The sequence below is a fragment of the Streptopelia decaocto genome (assembly GCF_964273445.1).
Source record: "Streptopelia decaocto genome assembly, chromosome: Z".
In the NCBI taxonomy this organism is placed as follows: domain Eukaryota; kingdom Metazoa; phylum Chordata; class Aves; order Columbiformes; family Columbidae; genus Streptopelia; species Streptopelia decaocto.
In genome coordinates this window covers 62,412,312-62,437,679 of record NC_138657.1, presented here as the reverse complement: position 1 = coordinate 62,437,679, position 25,368 = coordinate 62,412,312, and the positions used below count along the sequence as shown (strand labels likewise).

Here is a 25,368-nt window from a genome sequence, read left to right as displayed (position 1 = left end):
TCCAAATTAAATGTAGTTGATCTGAAGTGACTAACAGTAATTATTCAGAGAACACTTTTTGGCAGAGACATTATTCTCAAGTGGTACATATGAAGTGAAGTGTAATCGACTGAAGTGTAATGGACTTCAGTAGGGGTGAAACACTACCTACAACGTCATTCCAGCTATGTAAGTATCCACCAAGGAGATTTGTAATAATACAAATTATTTCTATTTCTCTTGCTAACACAGAAGTGTGTTAATTCCTCATAGAGGAATTTCTGCAAAAGGAAAATAAATTACCTAGCAATTGTTTTCTGCCAAAAACAAGCATGCTTTTTCCAGTACCTAATCCACTATTTGCTTGATCTGATCTAATCATGAGGACAATGGACGTGACTAGATCTTGATTTAATAAACTCAAACTTGGAAAAAAATTGAGAGAAAGAAAATGAAGGTAAAAACAACAGATATCAAAAATTAAGAAACACATTTGTTGAACTATTTAAGTTCCATTGATTGGCAGAGCTATGGCCATATTAACAACATTGCAAAAGAACTTAAATAGTTTTTTCTTCATGGCAACTTTCCTTGTGTTTACTTTTTGGATTATAAATTGGTTGAGAGTCTGCTATACAGAATAAAACACAGCTAGAAGAAGCTACTCAGGAGATTAGGGGCAAAGGATGACCAATGAACTCCAGAAAGCTCTCCTGAGCCTGAGCAGCTGAACAAGAAGGAGTAAGATGTAATTCATTGTCATTCAATTAAAATTCATAAAGCATGGCATGTTGAAGGGGAAAAGAAAGCTGAAAAATAATCCCAACCTTTTTTGATTAAGATGATGGGCTCTGATCTACTTGCTACTGTACAAAATTGGAACCTGAGCTGCCATTTTAACAGAAAAAAATTCAGACCTATATAACAAATCCATCTCAACAGCTGTCCAAAAAGGCTGCATCAAGCATTCAGAATTACCAAGAAACAAAAAAATAATGAAAAATACACTATGCCATTGAGTAAACAATCTCAAACACTGTGCTGAGCATTTGACTATTCTTTGTCTCCTCCAAGACAGTAGCTTCAGGAAGCATAAAATGAAGCCAATAAAAAGCTAGTGAAAAACAAAAGATACATCTAAGATATATCTAAATCCATTCTTAAGCATTATAATTCACAGTAAAGCACCAAGTGAAACAGGAGAGATCAAGAAAGTATGTGAAAAACCAATCCATCTATAGATTCTGAACAAAGGAAACATACCAAGAAATTTGATCTGAGTTGAAAGCAGTAGCAAGAATAAACAAAGGGGAGGTGTCTTACTGCCATGCTCTTACTCCTCCCTCGATATTTACTTAGTCACTGTTGGACAGAGGATGGTAGATAAAACAGAAATTCACCCTATCCACAGTCTCCATTCTTACGATTTTTACCAGATTTAGTCCATGAGTGTTCTAGATAAGGAAATAGAGTTAACATTGCGTCTAGATAAACAAATATTAATATTTGGATTGAGCTTTAAGAATCATCTTTGGTTTAAATATATGCATTTAAAAATGGAAAAAAAAAAAAAAGAAAGAAGAGTGGAATTTCAATAATAGAAAACTTCAAACCAAAACCAGTGTCTACATGAGCCTTTATTGTGTGTTACAACTCAACTCTTAGGATTTCCAAGCAGCAACAAGTCTAAGCAGTTTATCAGGGACTTGCTGTTTGCCATTGGAATTGGAATGCACAATAGATGTGTTTAAATACAGGCACTGCTTATCCAAAACAACCAGCTTTTTAATTACTACCTATTTAATTATTTGTTTTTGAAGTTTGCAATTTCAGATGAACCTTTCTCCAGAGCATGCGCTTGAGCCAGCATGTATATAAAACACATAAATATTCCAGTCTAAATTACTAAATACTTAAATTCTGTTGCAATTTACAAATGGTCTGAGAAAGTCTACTGTTAAGCACCAGTTGCTGGAAAAATCAAACACATTTTGCCATGGCTTCATAATACACAATACGTACAACAGCACAGAAGACTTCTCAACACACAGCGTGGATCTTAAACAAGAGTTTTAGCTGAGCGAAACTGTTTTGCAATGACAGAGCTCAATAGATGCAAATAGATTTGCATGTGTATGTGTCTAATATATGTGTATATACAACCATGTGCCGATGCTGAAGGATCGCAGCTGCTCCTCTCTGACAGATGAAGAGAGGTGAAGAGGCCGGACCTGATCTTCAGGCATGCTGGCTTCCAGCTGGTGCCAGAGCCAAGCTCACATGCCTGCTGTAAAAGCACCACTAGCCCTCTGTCCTCTAAGCACAAGCAGTAGGGACAGACTATTTGGCTCTGCTGTTTACATCATCCATTGCTGTTCATCACTTAACATCCTGCCAATGTTTGTCTACTCAGAACAGGAGCCAGGCAGGCTTTTCTTGATAATTTTCTTTTTTTTGAACAGCTAGAAAATAAGGCATGCAATTGGCAAGATCTGTCCCTATTGATGCCACATTATATGCATCACTGACTGGGTATATACGAAAGCTTCAGTTCTTCCTCTCTTCTGCTCATCATTAATGATTACATACAAAGCATGTGCTGTGATGGGCAGCAGGTACAGCACATTATTAATATGGCAACCAGCACAAACAATTCTGTTTACTTCCAAGCCAGACCCTTCTTTTCAGCATCATGAAATGAATTAAAGAAAAAAAAGTTCTATGAACAGCAGAACTAATAAAACCTTGTTTTGCCACTGATTTGCTTCTCACATGTGCACTTTTCCCTCAGATTTTCTCCAATCCCTCTCCTGAATCCTCCAGCTCTCCTCACCATCACCTGGGCCAGGAGTAGCACAGCACCCTGCTCAGTAACAACTTACTGCATGTGTTCATCCATCATTTCACTGATCACAAGTTGCCACCTTAACCTGCAAAATTCATAAACACTTAATGGCTTTGATACCTCCATTTACCCATTTATCTTTCACATTGGGCTCAATTTGGCCAAAAACTTCCAAAGATACTAAAAGCAACAAAGAACAGACCATATTACAAACCTCACATTATTAAGAATCAAGACAAAATAGATGGTATGTATACTTCTGGATTCTGAAAGTTTAGACTAGAGTCACAATCCCACAAACAAAAAACAAAACAACAACAAAAAAAAAAACAACCAACCAAAAAAATCCGCTATCACATATACCACATATATACATACAAGATTCATTAAAAAGACTCATGGAAATTGGAAATACAATTGACAGCTCTGTATACTAATAATATTACCAGGTAATTATCAAATAAGTAGGTACAGATTTAAACAAAGAATAACATTTCTTGAAATTATATATATAAAGTTCTCAAAAAATAGTTATGTTAAAGGAGAAAGACATTCTAACACAAGGTACTCCATTCAAATCAGCTCATACTGACTAATCCTAATTTTAACCTACCCCATCAATGACTGTTCCGCTGAAACGTAACAACATAATCAAAACTCCAGCCATACCCAGTTTCTGGGCTAACAACTTCATATTGGTTAAAGGTGACAAGGCCAACACCAGGAGCCACAGACACAGCCGGATTCTCATGTATTGAGATCACTGATGAGATTCCTTTGACCTGTCAATTAGAGTATTTTTGCAGACAAAAGACTGGGGGAAGGGAGCTGGCAGATGGATAGTTGAAGTTCAAACACAAAGGGATGGATGTTAAAGCACTGCAGCAAATACTAGTCAAAGTTTGAATGATGAACTGGGGCAGGGGGGGAACACACCACAAGAAAAAAAAACAAAGACAGCAGCACAGACCCTACTATTTTTGGATCATCTTGAAAACAAAACAAAACACCACCACACAACACAACCACAACACTAGTCAAGTATGGAGAATATCCACACATTTATTACTATATGGAGAAAACCAGGAAACTAAGCCTGGCATAGAACAGATGCACAGGGAACACTGTACTTAACTTTTACTGTAATTGTTTCTCCTTAACAGTATTTCCCACACTACTGTCTAAGAGAAGAGACATACTGTAGATACACATAGTCACTTAGCAAGTCTTTCCCTCTTTACATGTGCCAGAAGAAGTCAAATCACAATACTGAAATTTTGGAAGCTCCGTTATCTCCAGCCATGGAGCAATTTTCATCCCCAAAGAAGAGGCTGGCACTTTGCTTTCGTGCCTGGCATTCTCCAGACACCTTATTCCTACATTTTGGTTCCAGCAAATTATCACTATCTGTACAAACCAAAAGAGGCTGCTATGGAGATGTCACTGACTTCTAAATCAAGAGACACAACTGTTATATAAGGCAAGGAAATGGCAAATGAAGAAATAAGTGACTCTGTTCAATTAAGCAAGGAGAGATGAGTGAAGGGGAAGAGACCTGAGGAGAAGAACTTGTGCACTTGTCTCCCAGAAGGAATTTACTTGAAGTAGCACAACAAGAATACACTTCATTTCAACAGCCACCCCAAATATGTTCTAGGGCTGTGCAATTCCATGTCAGGCATCATTAAAGAACTGAGTTGATCACCAGTGCAACTGAATAAAAGGTTACATCTCCCCCTTCCTTAAGTGTATTTCTGCCCTGTTACATACTTGTCTACTTACTGTAATCGAAAACTACTTACATTTGAAGGGAAGCAATTTTGTTCATTGCAGGGGGAATAGATGTGGTCATTTTTCTGGGCTATAAAAGTCAAATGTGTAGAACAGTTGCTTTGAAGAGCTCTGTTAGCTACCTTTAGCAACAGACTAACAAAAAAAATCAGTAATAACCACCCTCATACATTAGGAGATACAGAAGCAGATAAATATCCCTATTGTAAGCTTAGCAACGGATTTTATTCTTCTATTACTTTAGACCAAAATATTATAAAGCTGTTTTAAAGCAAAGATTCCTTTATCCCTAAACCTCATCTGCAGAAAACACTGCGTAGCCCCATCCTGATACAGGCTTCCCATATCAATAGGAAACGAAGATCTGAAGAGCAGTATTAGACCATTTTCACAGGGCACACCACCACTGCAGTGTTGTTGCAGAACCTGCACAGAACTGTTCAACCTGAGACAGATCACAAGATGATAACAGGTGGGTCAATAGGGAAAAGTCATCTCATGCTAACTAGAAAAGCTCCTTAGCATAAGTACCAGAGCTCACTCTTATGCTTTACACAATGGTGATGTCCTGCAATAAGAACAGTTACATTTCAGAAGAATTCAGTCACCATTCTGCTTTTTGGTGAAAAACTTGCCACATGTATCATGACAAACACAGGTCTGCATGGACAGGACCTGCTTGGAGCATCTCCCACCAGCTGCCATGTAAAGAGAAACAGTTATACAGCCACCAATTAAACATCCACAGAGGTGTGCCCTGACTGTGGCTGGGCACAGGGGGAAGAACGGAGGTGGGGGAGACCTTTCAGAAATCCTGGGCACAGGCTGCAAACTTGACTCAGTTTTCTACAGACCGCCAGCAGCCACCAGGTTTGGCATGTACGTCTGTCACTGCTACGAAACAGCGTTCTGCAGTAGCTAGATTTCAGGAAGGGGAGTAAATAAAAAAACAGTGCTTCATGACTTTGTACTGCACTGCTGTTGCCTGGGCAGCGGACAGTGGCAACACTTCTTGTAAACTCTGATGCCCATCAGGACAGAGGTCAATCCTCTGACCAGCTGGAGATACTACACAAGTCCCAGTATGGCCAGAAACCTACCAGGTACATGTGTACAGATCATTCTCAATATCCATACGCTGATGTTCTTCCATTCTTCAGCCATTTCCATGCTAATGCTTGTAAAGCCTTTGAAGATAAAAGTACTACCAGAAGAAACTGTCAATTGACAGCTCTACTCTGTAAACAAGCGTCAAGGAAACAAACCTTTAATGATGCTCTGTCATCTAAAAATACTATAAACAATGTCTGTGTTACTGATGAATAAAAGAAGGCCTTGATCCTAATGAAGAGGATGGACTATCAGGGAATAATTCACTTCCTAGGACTCTACAAGGACTGAGTACATAAACCCAGGGTATTCATTCAGTTTATGGATCACACATTTTCCAGTCACTCATTACCATGGTAAACTGGTGCCTCATGTAGCTTATTGACGATCATCTCAACAAAGACAAAATAAAAAAAGAAGCACAGCATGTTAATCTTTTTATAACGTACCTGAGCTATCAAGCCAAAACAGCATCAGGAAAGGAACATCACCAATATTCCCGCTCTTCTTATCGGAAGGCCGAGATACCAGTTCTTACTGGCTCTTGAGTTATGAGGTTTGAGCACATCAGCGCTCTGCAAGCTCACAGAGCTGGGCCGAGCAGCAAAGTTTTACTGGGACCAGTTTGCCAAAGCACACACTCAGCATGCGGTCCTGACCCAGGATGTCCCAGGTAAGGACCCACCCAGCAGCCACCACTGCCAAAGCATATTCTGGGAACTTGGCACTTTGAAGTGCACTGATTTGTGATTCTTTCCATCTCAGCCCCAAGGATCCTTTTTACCTCGCCCTGTGCAATGCATTATTTCACAGAACTCTTTTTGTCAAGTAGTTTAGAATTAATCTCCCACAGCAAACCAGCTTATGATTCCTCCTCATCAGACAGATTTTTAGTATCTCAAATAATTGTTCTAATTCCATGGTGTTTACCTATTCTCAGTTCTCCTTCCCTCCCTCATGAGAATAAACAGAAAAATCTTTTTCAGTGGAGAAACAAAACATTCCAGGAATTAAAAAAAAAAAAAATAAAAAAAGGCAGAAATAGACATAGTGCTGAAGAGCAAAAAAATGGGGTTCTTCAGGATGGAAATAATTTAATCAGGAAGCACAAGACCACCACAAATGGTTTCAGAAATGTTAAATTTTTATCCTGAAAACCAGACTGCACTTCTAAATGATGGCAAAACTATATGTTAATAAATGTTTTCGTATTACACTGCACCTGTTAGAAAACTTTTAGGCAATCTAAGACACCTTTCCCCAGCTTCTGGCACTCAGAGGAATTAAGAGGTTCAGACTCAACTCTCACTGCAAACTCTTCAAAGCGGTGACTCCTGGGCAAAGCCACCTTGGTTTTGCCCAGAGTCACTTTCAACCCGAATTAATTATGATTTTTTATTTTCAAAGTTTTGGTTTGGTGGGGGGCAGGGAACCAAACCACAATAGTATTTTTCTGATACAAGTGTTTCATCAAAAAGAATCCCAAGCCTGTATTCTAGCAAACATTGCTTCACAAACCTCCAAATTAAAGTAAAACTCAAAAAGTTTGTAAGCCATATGAAAGGATGACTTTGAAGGTTATTACCAAGCTGAATTTAAAATGCAATTTGAGTACCTTTTTTTTTTAATCTTTGTTGCAGACTAAATACTTCAGAAGGCATAATGAAGACTCAGAACCTCATTTTCAAGTTCTCATCCTAGTGAAAACGAACATTCTGGTAAAGCGCAAGACAAACCAATAAAATGAACTACTTGTATCATCACAACTCCTTTTCCTTACTGACCCTGCACGACTGTAACATGTTTCTTGGAAGTTTTGATAAGCTGGTCCCCACTGAAATAATTCCTTCGAAAATCCCTGATCTTCAGGCTCCTAAGATGGAAGCTTCTGACCTGAAGCCATGGTCTGTTTCTCTAGGCAATGTGCTGAGCGCACTCCTAGATGAAATGAGAAACTTTGGAACCTTACACATCAGAGGTGCCTTGTTGTTACTTCTTGTACATTGTCAGGATACTTCCGTAACATAATGATTTTCCAAAGCTTCTGAAAGCTTCATGCTTCTCAACAGCAGGGAGCACATTTCAACATTTACAGGCAGGCAGGGAAATGCATATCTGAAGTTGCAGTGCAGTTCTGAAGCAAATTTCCCAATTTTTCCAACCTACCATCGGTTTGATTTGCAAAGCAGTTTCAGTGCACCTGAGCTACATTGTTTTTAGAGGCAACTAAAACAGAAGCCCACATCCAGCTGCATAGCAAAGGCACTCCAACTATTAACAGGAGCAAAGCAGTGACTGGATATTTGCATAGCATCAATTCATATGAATGATATAGATGTTCAGTCCATACCACCAGGAAAAAAAAAATCTAGCAAAAAATAAACCCCAAGTGGACTCGGCATCAACTTTTGACTTTGATTCTCTCTTCCAAAAATCCACATAACATCCATAGCACTGAACTGATTATTTCAGAGCATTAAGTCAGTAAGGTATCAGATTGGCTGATCCAGTTTCTTACCAAACATATTCCTATATAAAAGCTACAGCTCAGTTCTAATGACACCAAAATTAGCCCAGAACCCCAGCAAAGGTCACATCACTTACCAGGCCATTGCAAGTGCTGATCGCTGCTGTCCCACTCCCAGAATCTGGATGCAACACCGTGCCAATGAAGTGGCAAGGAACTCCCAAGCCAGTTGCAATCTTCGCGCTAGTGTAGTTGCCACGCCTCCGTTCTACTACATAGTTACGGGAAAGAAATCCCATGTGGACAGTCAAGTTAAAAAACAGATCCTTCTCCTTGTAGTTAATTTTGTAATATATGACATTTTCCTTTTTGCTGAGATCTCTCTTCTTCCTTGTGTTTGAGATGTGATGGTGTAAATTAAGAGAAAGAAAATTCCCGCTTGCATCTACTCTTGCTGGATTGACCACGTGGTATTCTTGCAATGTCTTGATAAATTGCTCTGAGAGGAAGGTGAAAAGAAGAGAGAAAAAAAAAAAAAAAGCAAAACTCCGGTGAGTGCTGGCCTGTTCAGATCTTGCATGATTTAAAGGGAAACTCAAAAGTGACAGCAATTTACCACAATAGCCTACCAAATCAAAGGCGGGCAATGCACAGGTTATCACGCAATACAATCCTCATTTGGGCTTTCTAATCTCCCATTGTAACACTTAATTTAGAAGCTAAACATTCTGCTTTTAAAATATTTTGTCACCATTCATATAAAGGATTGACTGTCACACACACCCCTTTCCAGTCCCACAAGAGCTGGGAACCCTCCTGTCTTGTGTCCCCAGCACATGATACTCTGATCAAGATGATCCTCACACATCCAGAAAACTGACCACCTGAAAAAAAGAGATGGAGCCTTATAAATACACCTGGATGAAGAAAACACCACTAATTGCTTTGACAGACTGTAGCAGTAGCACCTTAGGAGCCTCAGCTTTAGCAGATGTTGCAGCAGAGGAGGGAATTTTAAAGAAAGGTTTGAAGGAGAATGAAGTAACTGTGCCCTCTTATATAAGGGGTTCCAACAAGGGTAAGATTGGACACCTTATCACTTTTCAGGGGAAGAAAGTGTTACTGGCATTCTTCTCTCCTGCTATGATGCAGAACAAACAACAGCTGTTCTCAATTTTTTTTTTTTTTTTAATTAGTGTAATAACTCGAAAGCCCTAGGCAAATAACGTAAATCCATGTAAAACACAGTCCCTAAGAACTCATACCCCAAGGGACAGATCTTCCATTGGCACACTTAACTTCAGCCCAAGAAATCACATACTGAATTAATTTCATCAAAAAGAAATTGTGAGGATACATGTCATTACAGTTTCTGTTTCCCCAGGGCTCTTCTTCATTCCCCAAGGCCCAGTCACTTATATGTGAAGTGATTCCACCCCATTCATTAATTAAGCTGGTTAATAAAGCAATTAGCCTGCCCTAGGTAGTTCAAATTTACTCCTCCTCCTTACGACTAGTAAGACAATCCTTGTAGGCATCCACTGCCTGCACCTTCAAAGCCACACCAGATAAATCATGCCCAGACAGATTGCTGTCTGGATTCATCCCCTTTGGCAAGGAACTTATCAGCTGCAGCATGAGACGTGGCTGCTTGTGTTTCCTGAGGCCATGGACCCTTGAAACATGTGCACTGAAACACGTACCATTCAAAAAAACCCAAAAAAAGAACACACAAAAACCCCCCCTTTTCATCACATGCAAAACTTTGTGAGAAATCTGGCCTTCTCTCAGTAGCATATTTACTTCAGAAACAAGCTTATTCTCATACACAACAGATTTCATCATAGGCAAGCCTTCCTACCAGCCTGCAATGACTTTGTGCCTCTGCAGGAAAAGCCACAGCAGTGGGCTCTTAGATCTCCACAGTCGCAAGCCTTAACACCATGGAGACTAACACCTACCGCAAATTCTGAGAGGCATCTCCTGCTCTTGTCCACAAAAGCCCAGCAGGAACTGAGACATGGAAAACTCAGTCCACATCTTCATGTCTACAGTTTACACAGCCCATTGATAGCACAGAAGGTGGCAACTGCCTGACAATTTGGCAGCTGAAGCCAAACCAAGGTCAGTCCTTCCTCACACTCCAGAGTGAAGCAAAAAACAGGTAGGGAGAAGAGAGAAGAAACACCAAAAAAAATATAATTCACCTTCTGCCGGTAAGCCATAAGATTTTAGGGAAGTCCCACATCCGATATTGTGCTAGCAAAGACAGGCTAACAGAGAATGCCACAAGACCAGGCCTACATTTCTACAGTTTTCAGCACAACTCATGAAATAATCAAATTAAATGCCTGAAGGGAAAGTTACTCATTTGCTGTCACTGTGCTATTCATCTCTACTTGATGTCTTGAGCTTAATCTGTTGTGGCTTAACTGTCAAGCTTCATGCAAGACCAAAGACTTGCAGTTGTGGACTTCAAACTATTCAAGGAAGTTTTTACTTCATCACTACAGTAATTAGTGTGTAAAGGTTAAGGCAAATTAGACATCATCATCAATAAAATGGAAAATCATGCCTAAGCATCTGGTGGCACCAGGATTATCAAAGCAGAGAAGTCTAATTTCTTCCATTCACTCCTTAAATACTCATTTCTGAATGCTAGTCACTAGAGAGGGGAATTATGCTACCCTAATAATTTAATATAACTGCAGAAATGAATTATTAAAACATTTCAAAAAGACCACAGGGAATAAGATTACAACACAACAAAGTTTAACAAGACAAGACTAAAGATCACTATCAGTTTTGTCTAGACTGTTGGGTAGAGGTTAGCAAAGGCTATCAATAACAGAACAACTTACTGAACCTAATATTAAGCCTAACACACCACTTGACCTGTCTAGGTGGGTGAGAGTGTAAAACAAAGACAGGGCATACGATTTTGGTGATGGTTTTCTGTCCTTCTAGGAAAGAGCAATACTAAACTAGAAGGCAGAGGCAACAAACAGAATAACTTAAGACATGCAGCCCACAATGCAGAAGAATAAGAGCTGTATTCTTCAACACCGACTGTCTCAATTTTCCTAAAGTAATAATTATTTCATAGAATGATAAATGTCCTTGACTTGGAAGGTACCCACAAGGATCATTGAATTCAACTCCTGTCCCTGCACATGACAAGCCCACAGTTCACACCATGTGTCTGAGGACGTTGTCCAGTCTCTTCTTGAACACTGTCAGGCTTGGGGCTGTGACACCTCCCTGGGGAGCCTGTTCCAGTGCTCCACCACCCTCTGGGGAAAGAACCTTTTCCCAATGTCCAACCTAAACCTCCCCTGGCACATCTTCCTGACATTCCCTCGGGATCTGTCATTGGTCACAAAAGAGAAGAGATCAGCACCTTCCCCTCCTCCTCCCCTTGTGAGGAAGCTGTAGATTGTGATGAGGTCTCCTCTTACTCTCCTCCAGGCTGAGCAAATCAAGTTACTTTAGCCGCTCCTCATACGGCTTCCTCTCCAAATCCTTCACCAACTTCATAGCCCTCTTCTGGACACTCTCCAGCAGCTTTATATCTTTTTATCCTATGGTACCCAGACCTGCACACAGTGCTCCAGGTGAGGCCGCACCAGTGTAGAGCAGAGCAGGACAATCACCTCCCTGCCTGTCTGGCAATGCTGTGCTGGATGCACCCAGGACACGATTGCCCTCTTGGCTGCCACAACACACTGTTGGCTCATGGTCAACTTGACACTGACCAGAACCCCCAGATCCTTCTCCACAGAGTTGCTTTGCAGCCTCTCTTTCCCCAGTTTGTATGTACAGCCAGGATTGCCATGTCCCAGATGCAAAATCCGGTACATGTCCATGTTGAACTCCATGCAGTTGGTGATTGCCCAGTTCTCTGATTTGTCTAGATTCATATTAAAACACCACAGGTTCCCATAAAACTTCGTGCCATCAAAGATTAAATCGAGGTAATCTACCCCCGTGCCACTGACAAGCCTTGGAGTTGGCCTCCATCTCCTTAGACACCTCCAGGGAAGCTCTCTCAGTTGAGCAGCACTGCTCAGGGATTTACAGGCCAGGAAAGGGAATACTTCCCTGCATGGCTTGTGTAGCTCCATAGAACACTCTGCATTTCCACAACCACAGCCTGAGCACATGGGCTTGCATTGGTGTGGCCAGCAAGACAGAAACATCAGGCTGAGCAGGACATGTTCAGGTCAGTGCTTTGCCTTGCAAGCACAGTGTTTGCACAGGGCATGAGCAAGGTTCAGGTCCTTCATGCTTATTTGAAGCATCTAAGAATTGTTTCAAGTTGCTGGAGAAACCTTCCCTGAAGACCCTTCTAATTCTACATCATTTAAAACATCTGATAATACTCAAAACCATTGCTGTCTGTTCTGCTACTCTGTGGATTCAAACTCACCACACATGGTCTATATTAAGAATGGCTGTACACAAAATGAATAAACTAGGATAAAGAGAAAAACATACATGGTCTGTCACTAATGACAGGAAATGCACTATTTCTTTTAGACAGATAACATATTTGCTAACAAAATTCCTTTAAGATGTGACACATAATCATTTGCCATTCTTTCACCTCCATCTTTGTAGTTCATCTACATCTGCCCCTCAAGACTCTCTGTCTTCTTTTCAAATGATTGCTTGGGATAGGAAATAGCATCGCTCATCTCTGCAGGAGGCCACAGAAAGGCTGTTTACCCTGGAAACACTCCAAGCTCTGAAGCCCCATGGCAGAGAGCAGGTCTTCAACATTCAGCAAGGGCACCCTTAACTGTGCCATTCTCCACACTCATCACAGATGTGGAGGTAGTGCAACACTTAAAAGTCACTTCAGCTATGCAAGACATAAATTTTAGTCCTTCACACTTCATTCAATCTTCCTTTGCAAAAAAAAAATAGCCAAATTTTGAACGGTTCCTTTACAAAGAGTTATTTGCAAATAACCTAGAAAAGCCTAGGTTTTTCATGCATAGAAAGTTACGTTAATTCTATATTAATTTCCAAATGCCTAACAATTAAGCAGTTACTATGTGCTAGCACAGCCATCCCTTTTCTGTCCCATGTAGAGTCACAAAAATGCAATAATTGTTTGCATTCACTTCCAATGAATCCAACAGGAAGTAACTTCAGGATAATTGTTCATTTATCAGGCATCTTACTTCACCACTTTTCCTTTCCACCATCTCTAAGGGACACAGAAGATTTTCTCCTGTGTTCAAGCTCTCCCACTAGCAGCACCACAGCTGCTGATCACATCAGGAAGGTTTTTAGGAAGAAAAATTTCCTCCTGCACTTTGGGGTCCTCTTCCATCAGGCAAAGTCTTCCAGCTAATTATACTTTTTCTCTCTTGGGAGCTGCTTCTCTGATTTTCCTTATAACAGGCAGCAGAATAAAATTCCTGAGTTACACTCCCCGAGGGAGGTGTGCAGCTGGTACCACTGGTGGACTAAAATGAATCCACCTGAGGGAGAAGCCTCAAGAGACTCCTCTCACATATGAAGCCTCTCTCTTAATTTAATCCCTCACTGAATATAAGCAACTCGCAGTGGGGCTTACATCCTGGTAACACTAATCCTTTTGTGCAGAAGTAATAATTTGTTTAAAAAAAGAAAAAATGAATAACCAGAATAGTAAGTTTGGTGGGTTGTTTTGTTTGTTTGTTTTTGGGTTTTTTTTCAGTTTAGTAGTACAAGCGATTCCGGTATTTAGAAAGATGTCTCTTAACGAGGAAGATGAGAAAAAAAGCGACATTTAGCAAGACCTTCACCTACACAATGCAACTCAACGACTCCCAGAACACGGCTGCAAGACACAGCCGGAGCCGTGCGCTCCCACTTCCAAACTTCAAATGCCCCGGAGCCGCCGGTGCCCGGGGGCGCTCGGGCGGCGCCAGCAGCAGGCGGGGGACGGCGGGGCCGACACAGCGGGGCTCACCGCCCCCCGTGGCCCCGCCGCGACCCGAGCGGCTGGAAGCACACCCGCGGCGAGGCCGCTCGGCGGAGAGGCGGCGGGAACCCGCTTTCCCTCCCGCCGTGCCTGGGGAACTCCCCGCACCCCAGCCCGCCCCCGCTACCCACCTTGCCTTCCGTCAGGGAAGAGGGAGTCTCCGGCCGGCGGGGTCCTGCCCAGACAGGGCGCTTGGGCGTGAAGGACGAACAGCCAGAAGGAGACGTGCGCCGCCCGGCTCCGCAGGGCACATGGCATGGTGCGGGCGGGGAGCTCCGAGCGGGGCGCCGCGACCGCCGAGCCCTAGCCGGGCCGCGGCATGGCCGGGCGGCGGGGCAGCGGCGGAGCGGCCTCTCGGACCCAGGCGCCGCTCCCCACAAGCGCTGCGCGGGGCCGCCCCGGTGTCTGGTTTCTACCGGCGGAGGAAGGAGGGCTGTGGGGAGGGAGCCGCTCCGCCGCGGAGCCGCCGGGGTTAACACGCCGGAGCGAACCGGGCCGGGCCAGCGGGGAGGGGAGGAGAGGCCGCCAGCGGGGGCTGCCGTCCCCCCACTCCGCCCTACATCGCGGCAAAGGTGGGGCGTGAGCCCCGACAGCCCTCGGGGGGGCCAGCCCGGACGAGGCAGCCTCTTCTCAGGGGACACCCGCGGCGGGGCCGAGGAAAGATCCCGCAGCCGCCCTGGCAGAGGCTGCCCCTGCCCGGCTTGTGGCAGGAGCGCTCGAAGCACGCGGGGATTCAACGCGTTTTCTGCCTCTTCGCGCCGCGACGGCCTCGACCCTCCCGAAGCGCGCGGAGCCCAAGGACCCCAGGGCCCAGCCGGGGCCTCTGGCTCCCGCGCAGCCACAGCCCGGCCCTCCAGCTGGTCTCCCCGGGCGCCGGGGCTGTTCCAGCGGGCTGGCACGTTGGGACCCCTTCTGAATGTCCTCCCTGTGTAGGGAAACTTTCTAACAGCCTTGGCACCTTCTTTTTTATGTGTATGCCATGGACTATTGAGGTGCTGGAGAGAGTTCAGAGAAGGGCAATGCAGCTGGTGAGGGCTCTGGAGCACAAGTCTGATGAGGAGCAGCTGAGGGAACTGGGGCTGTTCAGCCTGGAGAAAAGGAGGCTGAGGGGAGACCTGTCTACCTGTCACTGTCTACAACTACCTGAAAGGAGGTTGTAGCATGGAGGGTGTAGGTCTCTTCCCCCAAGTAGCAAGTGACAGGACAAGAGGAAATGGCCTCAAGTTGCACCAGGGGAGGTTTAGATCGGATGTTAGGAAAAATTTCTTCCTGGAAAGGGTTGTCAGGCACTGGAACAGGCTGCCCAGGGAAGTGGTTGAGTCACCATCCCTGAAGGTGTTTAAAAAGCATTTAGATGAGGTTCTTAGGGACAAGGTTTAGTGCTAGAGCTGGGTTATAGTTGGACTTGATGATCCTGATGGTCTCTTCCAACTGAAATGATTCTATGACTCCATATCACGGATCCCCTCAGTCGAGGGATCCTGAGGTTACCGCACAGACGCTGCTCCCCAGATACCAAGGTGGGTGCCCAGGGCGCTGCTTGGGTGCCGTCCTGTCCTTCACACTTGGGCTGAACTCATCTGCCTTGGTAGCCTTCTGCTTAAAACTGACTCAGACTTTCCTGAAAGTGAACGGCTGTCGCAGTTCAGCTGCCTTAACTGTGAGAACGGAACCTCGAACTCCAGAGAATGAAAATGCAAGAAAGAGTTAAAACTCCAAGGATTTCTAAATCAGATGGAAACGTGGCTTCTCACAGGCTTGAGACTTGATAACTCTGGAAACAGAACATGTTTATAAAAGAGTGATATTTGACTTATGAGTCATAATGTGCCCTCTTCTAGCTAACAGGATGACACTATGCAAAAGATGATTTATGTAATGTTTTACATCCAACAACACTTGCCAAGAGAAGATTTGTTCATTGCAAAGTATTTTAATGTAGCTGTCTGTATATTCTACATATGAATAACGTTACCTCGCTTGTTACAGGGACAAGTTTCCTGGTGTGCTTGCCGTTAGGATTCTTAGAATAGTGTAGCCACATAGTGGGCACTAGACTGTTTGATGGTATTGGATATTGTAGCCTGCTTATCTTCTTGCCAGTAATCCCATGACGTCAATTTAAAGGTGTGAGCTGAAATTGGTATAATGTCTATAACACTTAACATTTTAAAAACACTTGACTATTGTTGCATACAACAAGCTACACAATTTGCTGTGAATATTTTAAAATAATTTAAGAATAAGGAAGTACCTAAAGGAATAAAACGGTAAAGGACTGTAGAATGAGCAGAACAGGCTAGGAGCATTGAAAAAAAAGGGGTGGAAGTTCAAGGCATGGGTGTATGTTTACAAAGTACTGTTTTAACAAACTTACGGAAGGCAATCAGAAAAACAGCCCTTCTATGAGAGGCATACAACTATTTGCTTCAATTTCCAGTCATCTTTTTAGAGAGGTGTTCACTGTGTCTGATGTGAGGCAACTAGTATTTCATGCAGGATCCTATCTTGGTTTCTTCCTCAGCAGGAAAAGTTAATGCCTGTTGGCTGTAATTCTCTCCAAGCATGAGTTGTTTTTTGTTCTGCCCTTTCCTGAGGCTACAGAGTTCCTCATTCTGGACTAACTCTCTCAACCTGTTGTTCCTCCTCGTTTTCTTCCCTGTTATCTCTTCTCCAGACAGCATCACAGGAGTGAAAGAAAAAATCAGGAAATGATGAAAAAAATAAAAGCCTTAGTAACTCAAGAAGAATTTGTGGGAATATGGGTGGGAATATGGGTGGTTTTGTTTTATTTGATTTTTTTTTTTTTTAATGACCAAAAATTGTAGATGCAAAAGTCATGCAGAATGGAGAAAGGGAACTGTGGGAATCTGATCCAAAACATCTATAATTCCCTGGGCTTTGGGCCAGCGTGCACATACAGAGAAGAAATTATTCACTGTGTGTAGTGTCAGAGAATACCCCGGGGGACAGTAGGTTTCCTGCCAAAGGGATGCTGTGGCTGTAGCTGACACAGTCACACACAGTTAAAATGTGACGCAATGGCACAAACAGAAAGGACTTTCCTGCTGCGAGGACATACTTAGGCCAGCTATTTAAGTGAACAGGATTTATGGCATTGTGTCTTCCCAGTACAGACTTGATTCAGAAGAGCATTTGTGCACTATTAAAATAAGATACCTATATTTTAAACTATTTGGTCACTCATTAATAATTGTAAAAATCCAATTTTAAGGAGTTAATTAATGGTTTCCTGTTCTGAGAGACATAACATGAGAGACATCACCTTGGAGATTTTTATGAACGTAAGGGTGTTGTTTTAATATACCATAACCTCAGTTATAAAAATAAAATTAATACAATACCACATCAGTTGTGACATCAAAAGTATTGCAGTTCAGTAACTGCAGCTTAACACAGAAAAGCTGGCACAGTTATTGAAAGGAGGTCAGAAGAAAACAAGATTTGTGATCAAGAGACACAGTCAAACCAATGCACAGTCCAAGCACAGTCAATACCTGTGTTCTTTTTAAATGGAAGTAGACCTTAAGGCCAGAAGTAAAAGAACTGTGTGTATAGGAATGTATATGCTTGCATAAGCGTGTACAGAGAGACAGAAAAGCAGAGATTATGAGCAGTGAGGAACAGCAACATAAGTTACGTGATTTGACGTTGACAGGTTGCTACAAAATGAAGCCAAACTTAAGACAGTCAGGAAATTTCGCCTCACTGGAAATGAGATTCTCCGACCCGAACTGTAAAATCCTAAAAGGCATATAATACACACTTCCTTGTCTGCTCGTCTGGTCGGTGGGGAGAGAAGATACTTCTGGAGGATAATGCATCCCATTCTGTCACGTACAAGGTGAGGCACTGTCTGGACCTGACTATCTATTAACTATACAGGCAGATTAACAGTTTGCTCGGACTAGAAATGTTGAGAAGATGGATCACACATGGTATGGTGGGCCGTGTTAAAGGTACTGAGTATTAGCAGAGAGAGGAACTGAAAGAGAATTACTCTGAATCCAAATGACTCTGTGGAGTTTGCTGGGTAGTTATTGTGCATTCATCGATATTTTTTCTTGACACAGATTTAGATGGATGTTTGTGAGTACTTTTATTTTTGACTTATCCCCTCTTTCTTATCTACAGATGCAGCCTCTTAGTACAGCTAACTGTTGGTAACTGAATCAGAGACACTGTAAATCTCTCAACTTCCATTTAAATTATAGCCTTTAAAGATTTTTGGAATTTCTTAAGTTACTCATGCAAAAAAAAGTATTTGCTGACATTCAACTTATGGTGTGTCTGTAGGAAGATTCAGGTAACAGGAAGAAGTAAACTCCAAAGTAGTCAGTGATTCTATTACATGAGGTTTTTTGGGATGCCCGGATTCCTGATCAGTTTTCAAGCATGGGTTGTTATTTGTAATTGGTGAGCTAAGTCACAAAATGGTAATTTCTTGCTTGGGCTATGTGAATTTAAAAACTCATTTGGTCTTAGTGTCAGTATTAACTGTTTTAAAGCATGTTTCTGGAGCAACTTTGAGATTAATTTTTTGTGAAAATTAGTGCCAGGAAAGCATGTGATCAGTGATCTACCTCAAAAGCAAATGAGGAGAGGACATGAACAGAATTAGAGTAATTTTTAAGTTAAAATTTTTATCTGTATTCATATATTAGTTTCTGGAGAACATGTCAGTGGTCCATTAAGCATACCAATTACATTTTCCTCTGGGTATGATGACTGTGTTGTCTAACTGAGATTTTGTAGTGAAAACCTGTGTACATTTCTTTCTGCACTTTTAAGAAAATAATTGCCATGAAAATCTTACCATGGTGGACACACACAGAGTCACACCAAACATTCACTCGCAGGATGGAGAAAGTAGAGTTGTAGAATTATAGAATCATTTACGTTGGAAAAGATTGTTAAGATTACCAGGTCCAGCCATTAACCTAATACTGCCACGTCCACCACTAAGCCATGTTGCTAAGAACCTTGTCTAAATGCTTTTTAAACACCTTCAGGGATGGTGACTCCACCGCTTCCCTGGGCAGCCTGTTCCAGTGCCTGACAACCCTTTCCGTGAAGAAATGTTTCCTAATATCCAATCTAAACCTGCCTTGGTGCAACTTGAGGCCGTTTCCTCCTGTCCTATCACTTGTTACTTGGGAGAAGAGACCAACACCCTCCATGCTACAACCTCCTTTCAGGTAGTTGTAGACAGTGATAAGGTCTCTCCTCAGCCTCCTTTTCTCCAGGCTGAACAGCCCCAGTTTCCTCAGCCGCTCCTCATAACACTTATGCTCACAAAAAGCCAAGGGAAGACCATATGGGTTCCAGAAATTAGAAATGAGAAAATAAACAAATATGTGATGTCCATTTTTTCCCGATTTCTCTTTCCTTCTCCTGCTCCAAAAATCTGCTTTAGTGAGAAAAAATGCCATAAAAATAAGTATTCGTAAAACAGAATTCTGTGACAAGAATGCAACATTTAAGAATAATATAAAGCTGATCTGAGTAACACATATTAATAATTCTTTTCAGTGAAATGTGTTCATGAGCTTTAGTATTGCTACTCATTGCTTCAGTATGTTGAATAGAGAAAGATAAAAAAATCCTTTGCTGCTACAACAATGCTGCAAGAAATAGTGCCATGTTTCTGTATTTAAAACAGTGATACATTAAATATTTCAAAAATCTGCTTTAAGCTGCAAAAATGGCTTTCATATTAAAAACAGAACCACATTTCCCATGCCAAAACATTTCAGAACAGCATGGAGCTGGCTTAGTCACTGCTGTAATCATAATACATCCCTCATTTGTGTATGAGATCTGTAAAGGAAGTGAAAAATGATAGGGATACTTCAGGGTAAGTTGTAGAAAAATTATGATTTTCAGCAAATGTTTATTTGGCATATTATGTGAAATATTTTTGAATGCTATTTGAGAACTACTTACAGTGACACTTTTATCTCTGATACAATATATTCTAAATCAATGTGCCATTTCTGTTGGTGGTCTGATCTGGTGCAAGCTTTTTAAGTTTCAGATTGATGCTATCTGAAGACAAACTAGAGGCCCTATGGATTGTTTTAGCATAGTACTATGTAAACCCAAAAAGCCTCTTAAAAAACCCTGCAAGATCTGTTTGAGATTTTCAAAGTTAACAAATCAGCCATTTTTTCCCTATTATCACCAGAATACTTACCAAAAGGCTGTGCCCATCAAATTTATTACTGTTTTCAAAAAGCTTGAGTCCAATTACACTGGCACGTTGATAAAGACTCCAGAAAGTCACATATTAGCAACAAGCCTTGGGCAGCATTGGTGGAATAAATCATGAACAAACAGAAGACAGTATTTTCCAGAATAATAGTCCTTAGGTAACTTATCAGATTAATTTTGCAATACTTTTCAAAATAGCAATGACTTTTAAAACATTTTTCCAGCTATGGAAATGTTCTGGTGGTGCGACATATAAATTATTCAGCTAATATTTCTTTTATTATTCATCTAGGTTTAGCAAGTTCCCTTACCTGCCTGTAAATCTTCCTCTCTGAGGTAAAGAATGACTGAAGAAAAAGACAAACCACCCAACATTGAAAATAAATTTGTCCAGTGGTCAGAAAATGAGCCAAAAACCTGGATAAGTGTTTCCCATTTGCAGCTCTGAGCTCAAAATCAATGACCAGTGTTCCCAAGAGATACTTCAGTTCACACGATGGTGATTTCTCTGGGTGGCCAACAAAAAAAGCAATATATCTTCAGACATTATTTCCCTCCCCCTCCCCTTTCTGAATCTTTACTACCTTTCAGCTTCCACAGTATATCAACAAGATATACGAGCAGGGAAATATTCAAATGGTAGATTAATTTCATGCAAGACATGGTTTCTGCAGTTTTTTTCCAATGAAATATTTAAAATTGGACGTGGAGATAGCAATGTGATCAGAATGGGGCAGAATTCAGTCTGGAGAAAATATACTTCGTTGTCCATCCTACTAATGATTTACCGAGTGAATGTGTCACAGCCTCTGCGTGGCTCAATTACAGATGATGTTTCCCTTGTGAACTAATAGTGGAAGGACCAAGTAGATGGGGAAAATTGAACAAGAAGTTGCTTGTTTCAACCTTCATTTTGGATAAGTGCTCACACTAGTGCCAATGCAGCCAGAGCCGCTGAGGACTGGGGGTCACTTTGCCTCTGGAACCATTTGCAGAACCTCTGCAGTGGTGCAGCTCTGACTAAAACTCGACATTTTTGCTTTGCTTGTTTATATGGTTGTTGCACTACTAATGCTAAAGAATCCCTGTCTTTCTCTCCTGCCTGTACTGTTTTACAGTCAGCGGAGCAACAATGATGGGGCTGATGGAGTTGTTTGGTTTCATGGCAAGGATGGTTTACTTTGCATGAGAAAGTCTGAGAAAGTGTTGCCATTCAGCAGCCCAGGGGGTGCCACTTAGTGCCCCACTATTGAGAATGCCACCTGAATGCAACTCTAGTCAGCAATTATAAGGTATGGAAGCCTAGAAAAATTCCATGATTTGAAAAAAGCTCGGAAGAAATGTCAGGAGTCCATTTTTCAAGGTCTGCTGCAGTCAGCTTTTTGAAGGCCCATTATTTCATTTATTTTGTTTTGTTCTAGTACCAATGTATTTAGTGTAGCAAGTAATCTGGAGGCTGTCTTCGCAGAGTATTACATTGCTTATTCCCATAAGTTGTACCCTCATCATATACAACACAAAAAAAAGGTATAAAACTTCGTAGTTACTCTTGTTTCCCTTTCACACTCCTGTGATCCAGCTGATAACTTTTACAGGGTCACTGTGGATGTAAACCAGAGCAATGAGTGGACTGCTGGCAACAGTTGGCACACACGGCCATCTCTTTGGAGGAATTTTGATGAGATAAATCAGTTTAAACACTAGGGAGAAATAAGGTACTTGTTAAATCTTTCCTTAATCTCCCCCAGATGGCTGATTTACAGTGCTTTATTTAGGTATACTTAGAATATATTTCGCTTTCAGAACGTGCACTTATCAAAGTAATTTATTCGCAAGCAGAATAGGAGAAGGAAAGCCTCGGTTCCTCTTTCTATCGGTTGCTGTTTCTGCTGCAAATTGGGTGGCAGAGCACAGGGCAGGGGTGTGCCGGCTGCCGCTGCTCAGCTCCCCGGGCCGGTGCTGCCGCTGCCCGGCGCGCCGAGGCCCTCTGCGGGCGATCGGCTTCCGGGAGCCGCGCCCGCCCCTCGGCCTCCCGCGGAACCGGCGTCTGCCCCTGGCGGGTCCTGCCCGCTTCTGCCTTCGCCCCGGCGCTGCGTGCAACCGGCAGCCGGACTTCACAGCTTGGTTGTCCCTGCCGTTCGTTCTGAAATTAGGGATAGTACAGTCTTCCCATGACCCGAAAGTGGGAAAGGTGTTTTGTCTGTCTCTGCACTGTATCACAGTATCACAGTATGTTTGGGAGTGGAAGGGACCTCAGAAGATCATCTAGTCCAATCCTCCTGCCAGAGCAGGAACGCCTAGATGGGGTCACACAGGAACATAATCCAGGTGGGTTTTGAATGTCTCCAGGGAAGGAGACTCCACAACCCCCCTGGGCAGCCTGTTCCAGTGCTCTGTCACCCTCAATGAGAAGAAGTTTCTTCTCAAATTTAAGTGGAACCTCTTGTATTCCAGCTTGATCCCATTAACCCTTGTCCTATCTTTGTTTGCCACCGAGAAGAGCCTGGCTCCATCCTCATGGCACTCACCTTTTATATACTTACAGACATTAATAAGGTCCCCCCCTTAGTCTCCTCTTCTCCAAGCTAAAGAGACCCAGCTCCCTCAGCCTTTCTTCATAAGGGAGATGCTCCACTCCCTTAATCATCTTTGTTGCCCTGCGCTGGACTCTCTCCAGCAGTTCCCTGTCCTTCTGGAACTGAGGGGCCCAGAACTGGACACAATATTCCAGATGGGGTCTCACCAGGGCGGAGTAGAGGGAATGTGGTCCTTTTGAGGACAGAGAAGCACGTCCAGGGTTGGTGCCGAGGTTCCTCAGGCAGGAAAGCGCAGGTTGTTTCGGGCTTGCCCCTCATCTGAGCAGGAGAGCGACGCACCCCAGCACGTCCCAAGCGCAGGAGGGAAAGCGGCGGGTATTTTGGAGCTGACCCGCTGGGCGGAGTTTTTTCGGAGAGGGCATCGCCTCGGATCGGGAACTTGCCAAATTCAGCCCACGGAAAGGCGCCGCTCGGTTGGTTAACACGCCCGGTCCACAGCCGGGCAGGCGGAACGGGAGGGAGGCGAGCGGCAGGGATGCAGCCGCTGTGAGTGAGCGAGTGAGAACTGCAGGGCCGGGGGGGGCGGGGGCGCGGCCGCCCCCACTCAGCACCCGGGAGAGCTCCGCCGCCGCGCCGCGCATGCCCCGGCCCCGCCGGCGCGGATATAACCGCGGCGCGGGGCGGGACCGACTCCAGCCGCGGGGACTCGCCGGGCGGGAGAGTCGCCGTCCCTATCCCTGCCGCAGCTCCGGCAGCCCGTCCGCCGCAGAGCCCGCCCGCCGCTGCCGGCTTGGGGCTCTGGGGAAAGGCTCCTGCGGACCGGGCGCCCTCCCTAGCATGGGATGGGCGAGCCCTGCGAGAGCGGTTCCTGCTCGCCAGCCGGCGGCATGAAGGAAGGAGCGGACTGGGAGTCCTGGGACTCGCCACTGGGTTTGCTGGAGGGTGCCCAGATGGGCAACAAGAGCAACATGTCCTTCCTGCAGCTCTTCAAGAACATCAACCTGGAGCGAGCTGACGGGATGCAGGGGGACAGCTCTGATGTGGTGCGGATTGTCATCTCACTGGTGTACTCTGTGGTGTGCGCCATGGGGCTGGTGGGCAACCTGCTGGTGCTCTACCTGATGAAAAGCAAACAAGGCTGGAGAAAGTCCTCCATCAACATCTTTGTGACTAGCCTGGCAGTGACTGACTTCCAGTTTGTGCTGACCTTGCCATTCTGGGCAGTGGAGAACGCACTGGACTTCAACTGGCTCTTCGGCAAGGCAATGTGTAAGATCGTCTCTTATGTGACAGCTATGAATATGTATGCCAGTGTCTTCTTTCTCACTGCCATGAGTGTGGCTCGATACCGCTCTGTGGCTTCAGCCTTGAAGAATCAGCGGCGAGGTGACCCACTGGGTGACTGCTGCTCTGCCAAGTGGCTTTGTGCACTCATCTGGCTCTTAGCTATCCTAGCTTCCCTGCCTCATGCCATTTTTTCCACCACTGCCACCGTATTTGATGATGTGCTCTGCCTTGTCAAGTTCCCCGAGGGCCGAGGCAGCAATGCCCAGTTCTGGCTGGGTCTGTACCACATCCAGAAGGTGCTCCTGGGCTTTGTGGTGCCACTGGCCATCATCAGCCTCTGCTACTTGCTCCTGGTGCGCTTCATCAGTGACAAGCATGTTGGCAGCACCTGCAGTGGCCCCAGCACCAAGCGCCGCTCCAAAGTGACTAAGTCAGTGTCCATCGTGGTGCTGTCTTTCTTCTTGTGCTGGCTGCCTAACCAAGCACTCACAACTTGGGGCATCCTCATCAAACTCAACGTAGTGCACTTCAGTACCGAGTACTTCCTCTCCCAAGTGTACCTCTTCCCCATCAGCGTGTGCCTGGCACACTCCAACAGCTGCCTCAATCCCATCCTCTACTGCCTCATGCGCAGGGAGTTTCGAAAGGCACTGAAGAGCCTCCTCTGGAGGATCACCTCACCTTCCCTCACCACCATGCGTCCTTTCACCGACACCACCAAGCCTGAGCAGGAGGAGCAGGCCCTGCACGCCTTGGTGCCTGTCCACCCTGTTACTGCTTCTTCTCCTGCTGCAAATGTTCAGCCAGAGGTGGCCTACTACCCCCCTGGGGTGGTGATGTACAGCAGCCGCCATGACCTGCTGCCTGCCAGCTCCACGGAGCAGCAGTGCTGAGATGGGCAGGGGGTTTTGGGGGGTGGGACTGTGGGGTCCGTGCAAGATGTGGCCCTGGGATATTGAATGCCTGGTGGGGACAAAGGGAGGAGGTATGGGTAAAGGAGGGATTCTGTGTGAAAGATATGCTTTGGAGGTTGTGCCTGCTCTCAGAAGCTTGTTGGTGGAAATTGTTTTCTTGAAAATGTCCCCCAGACTGGAGAACAGGAGTAGGAGGAGGCAATGGTGGCGCACTGGGGATTGGAGTA

The 25,368-nt window shown here is 43.9% G+C and overlaps 2 protein-coding genes across 4 annotated transcripts in view; one reads left to right on the top strand and one right to left on the bottom strand.

Annotated features, from left to right (window-relative positions):
• The window catches only part of ADAMTS12 (ADAM metallopeptidase with thrombospondin type 1 motif 12), a 181,906-nt gene extending 167,346 nt beyond the window's left edge, over nt 1-14,560 (bottom strand). For all 3 annotated transcript variants that reach the window (XM_082074433.1, XM_082074435.1, XM_082074434.1), the window contains exons 1-2: nt 14,301-14,560; nt 8,330-8,691 (exon numbers count right to left, since the gene is read on the bottom strand). In XM_082074433.1, the coding sequence (XP_081930559.1) occupies nt 8,330-8,691; nt 14,301-14,427 (489 nt within the window). In that variant the 5' untranslated portion in view covers nt 14,428-14,560. The remainder of the gene's footprint in view (nt 1-8,329; nt 8,692-14,300) is intronic.
• Nucleotides 14,561-23,782: 9,222 nt separating this feature from the next.
• RXFP3 (relaxin family peptide receptor 3) lies at nt 23,783-25,120 on the top strand (the record flags this gene model as incomplete). The annotated part of the gene is made up of 1 exon (XM_082075034.1): nt 23,783-25,120. One exon carries the CDS (start codon nt 23,783-23,785, stop codon nt 25,118-25,120), a length of 1,338 nt encoding a protein of 445 aa, XP_081931160.1.
• Nucleotides 25,121-25,368: the final 248 nt, after the last annotated feature.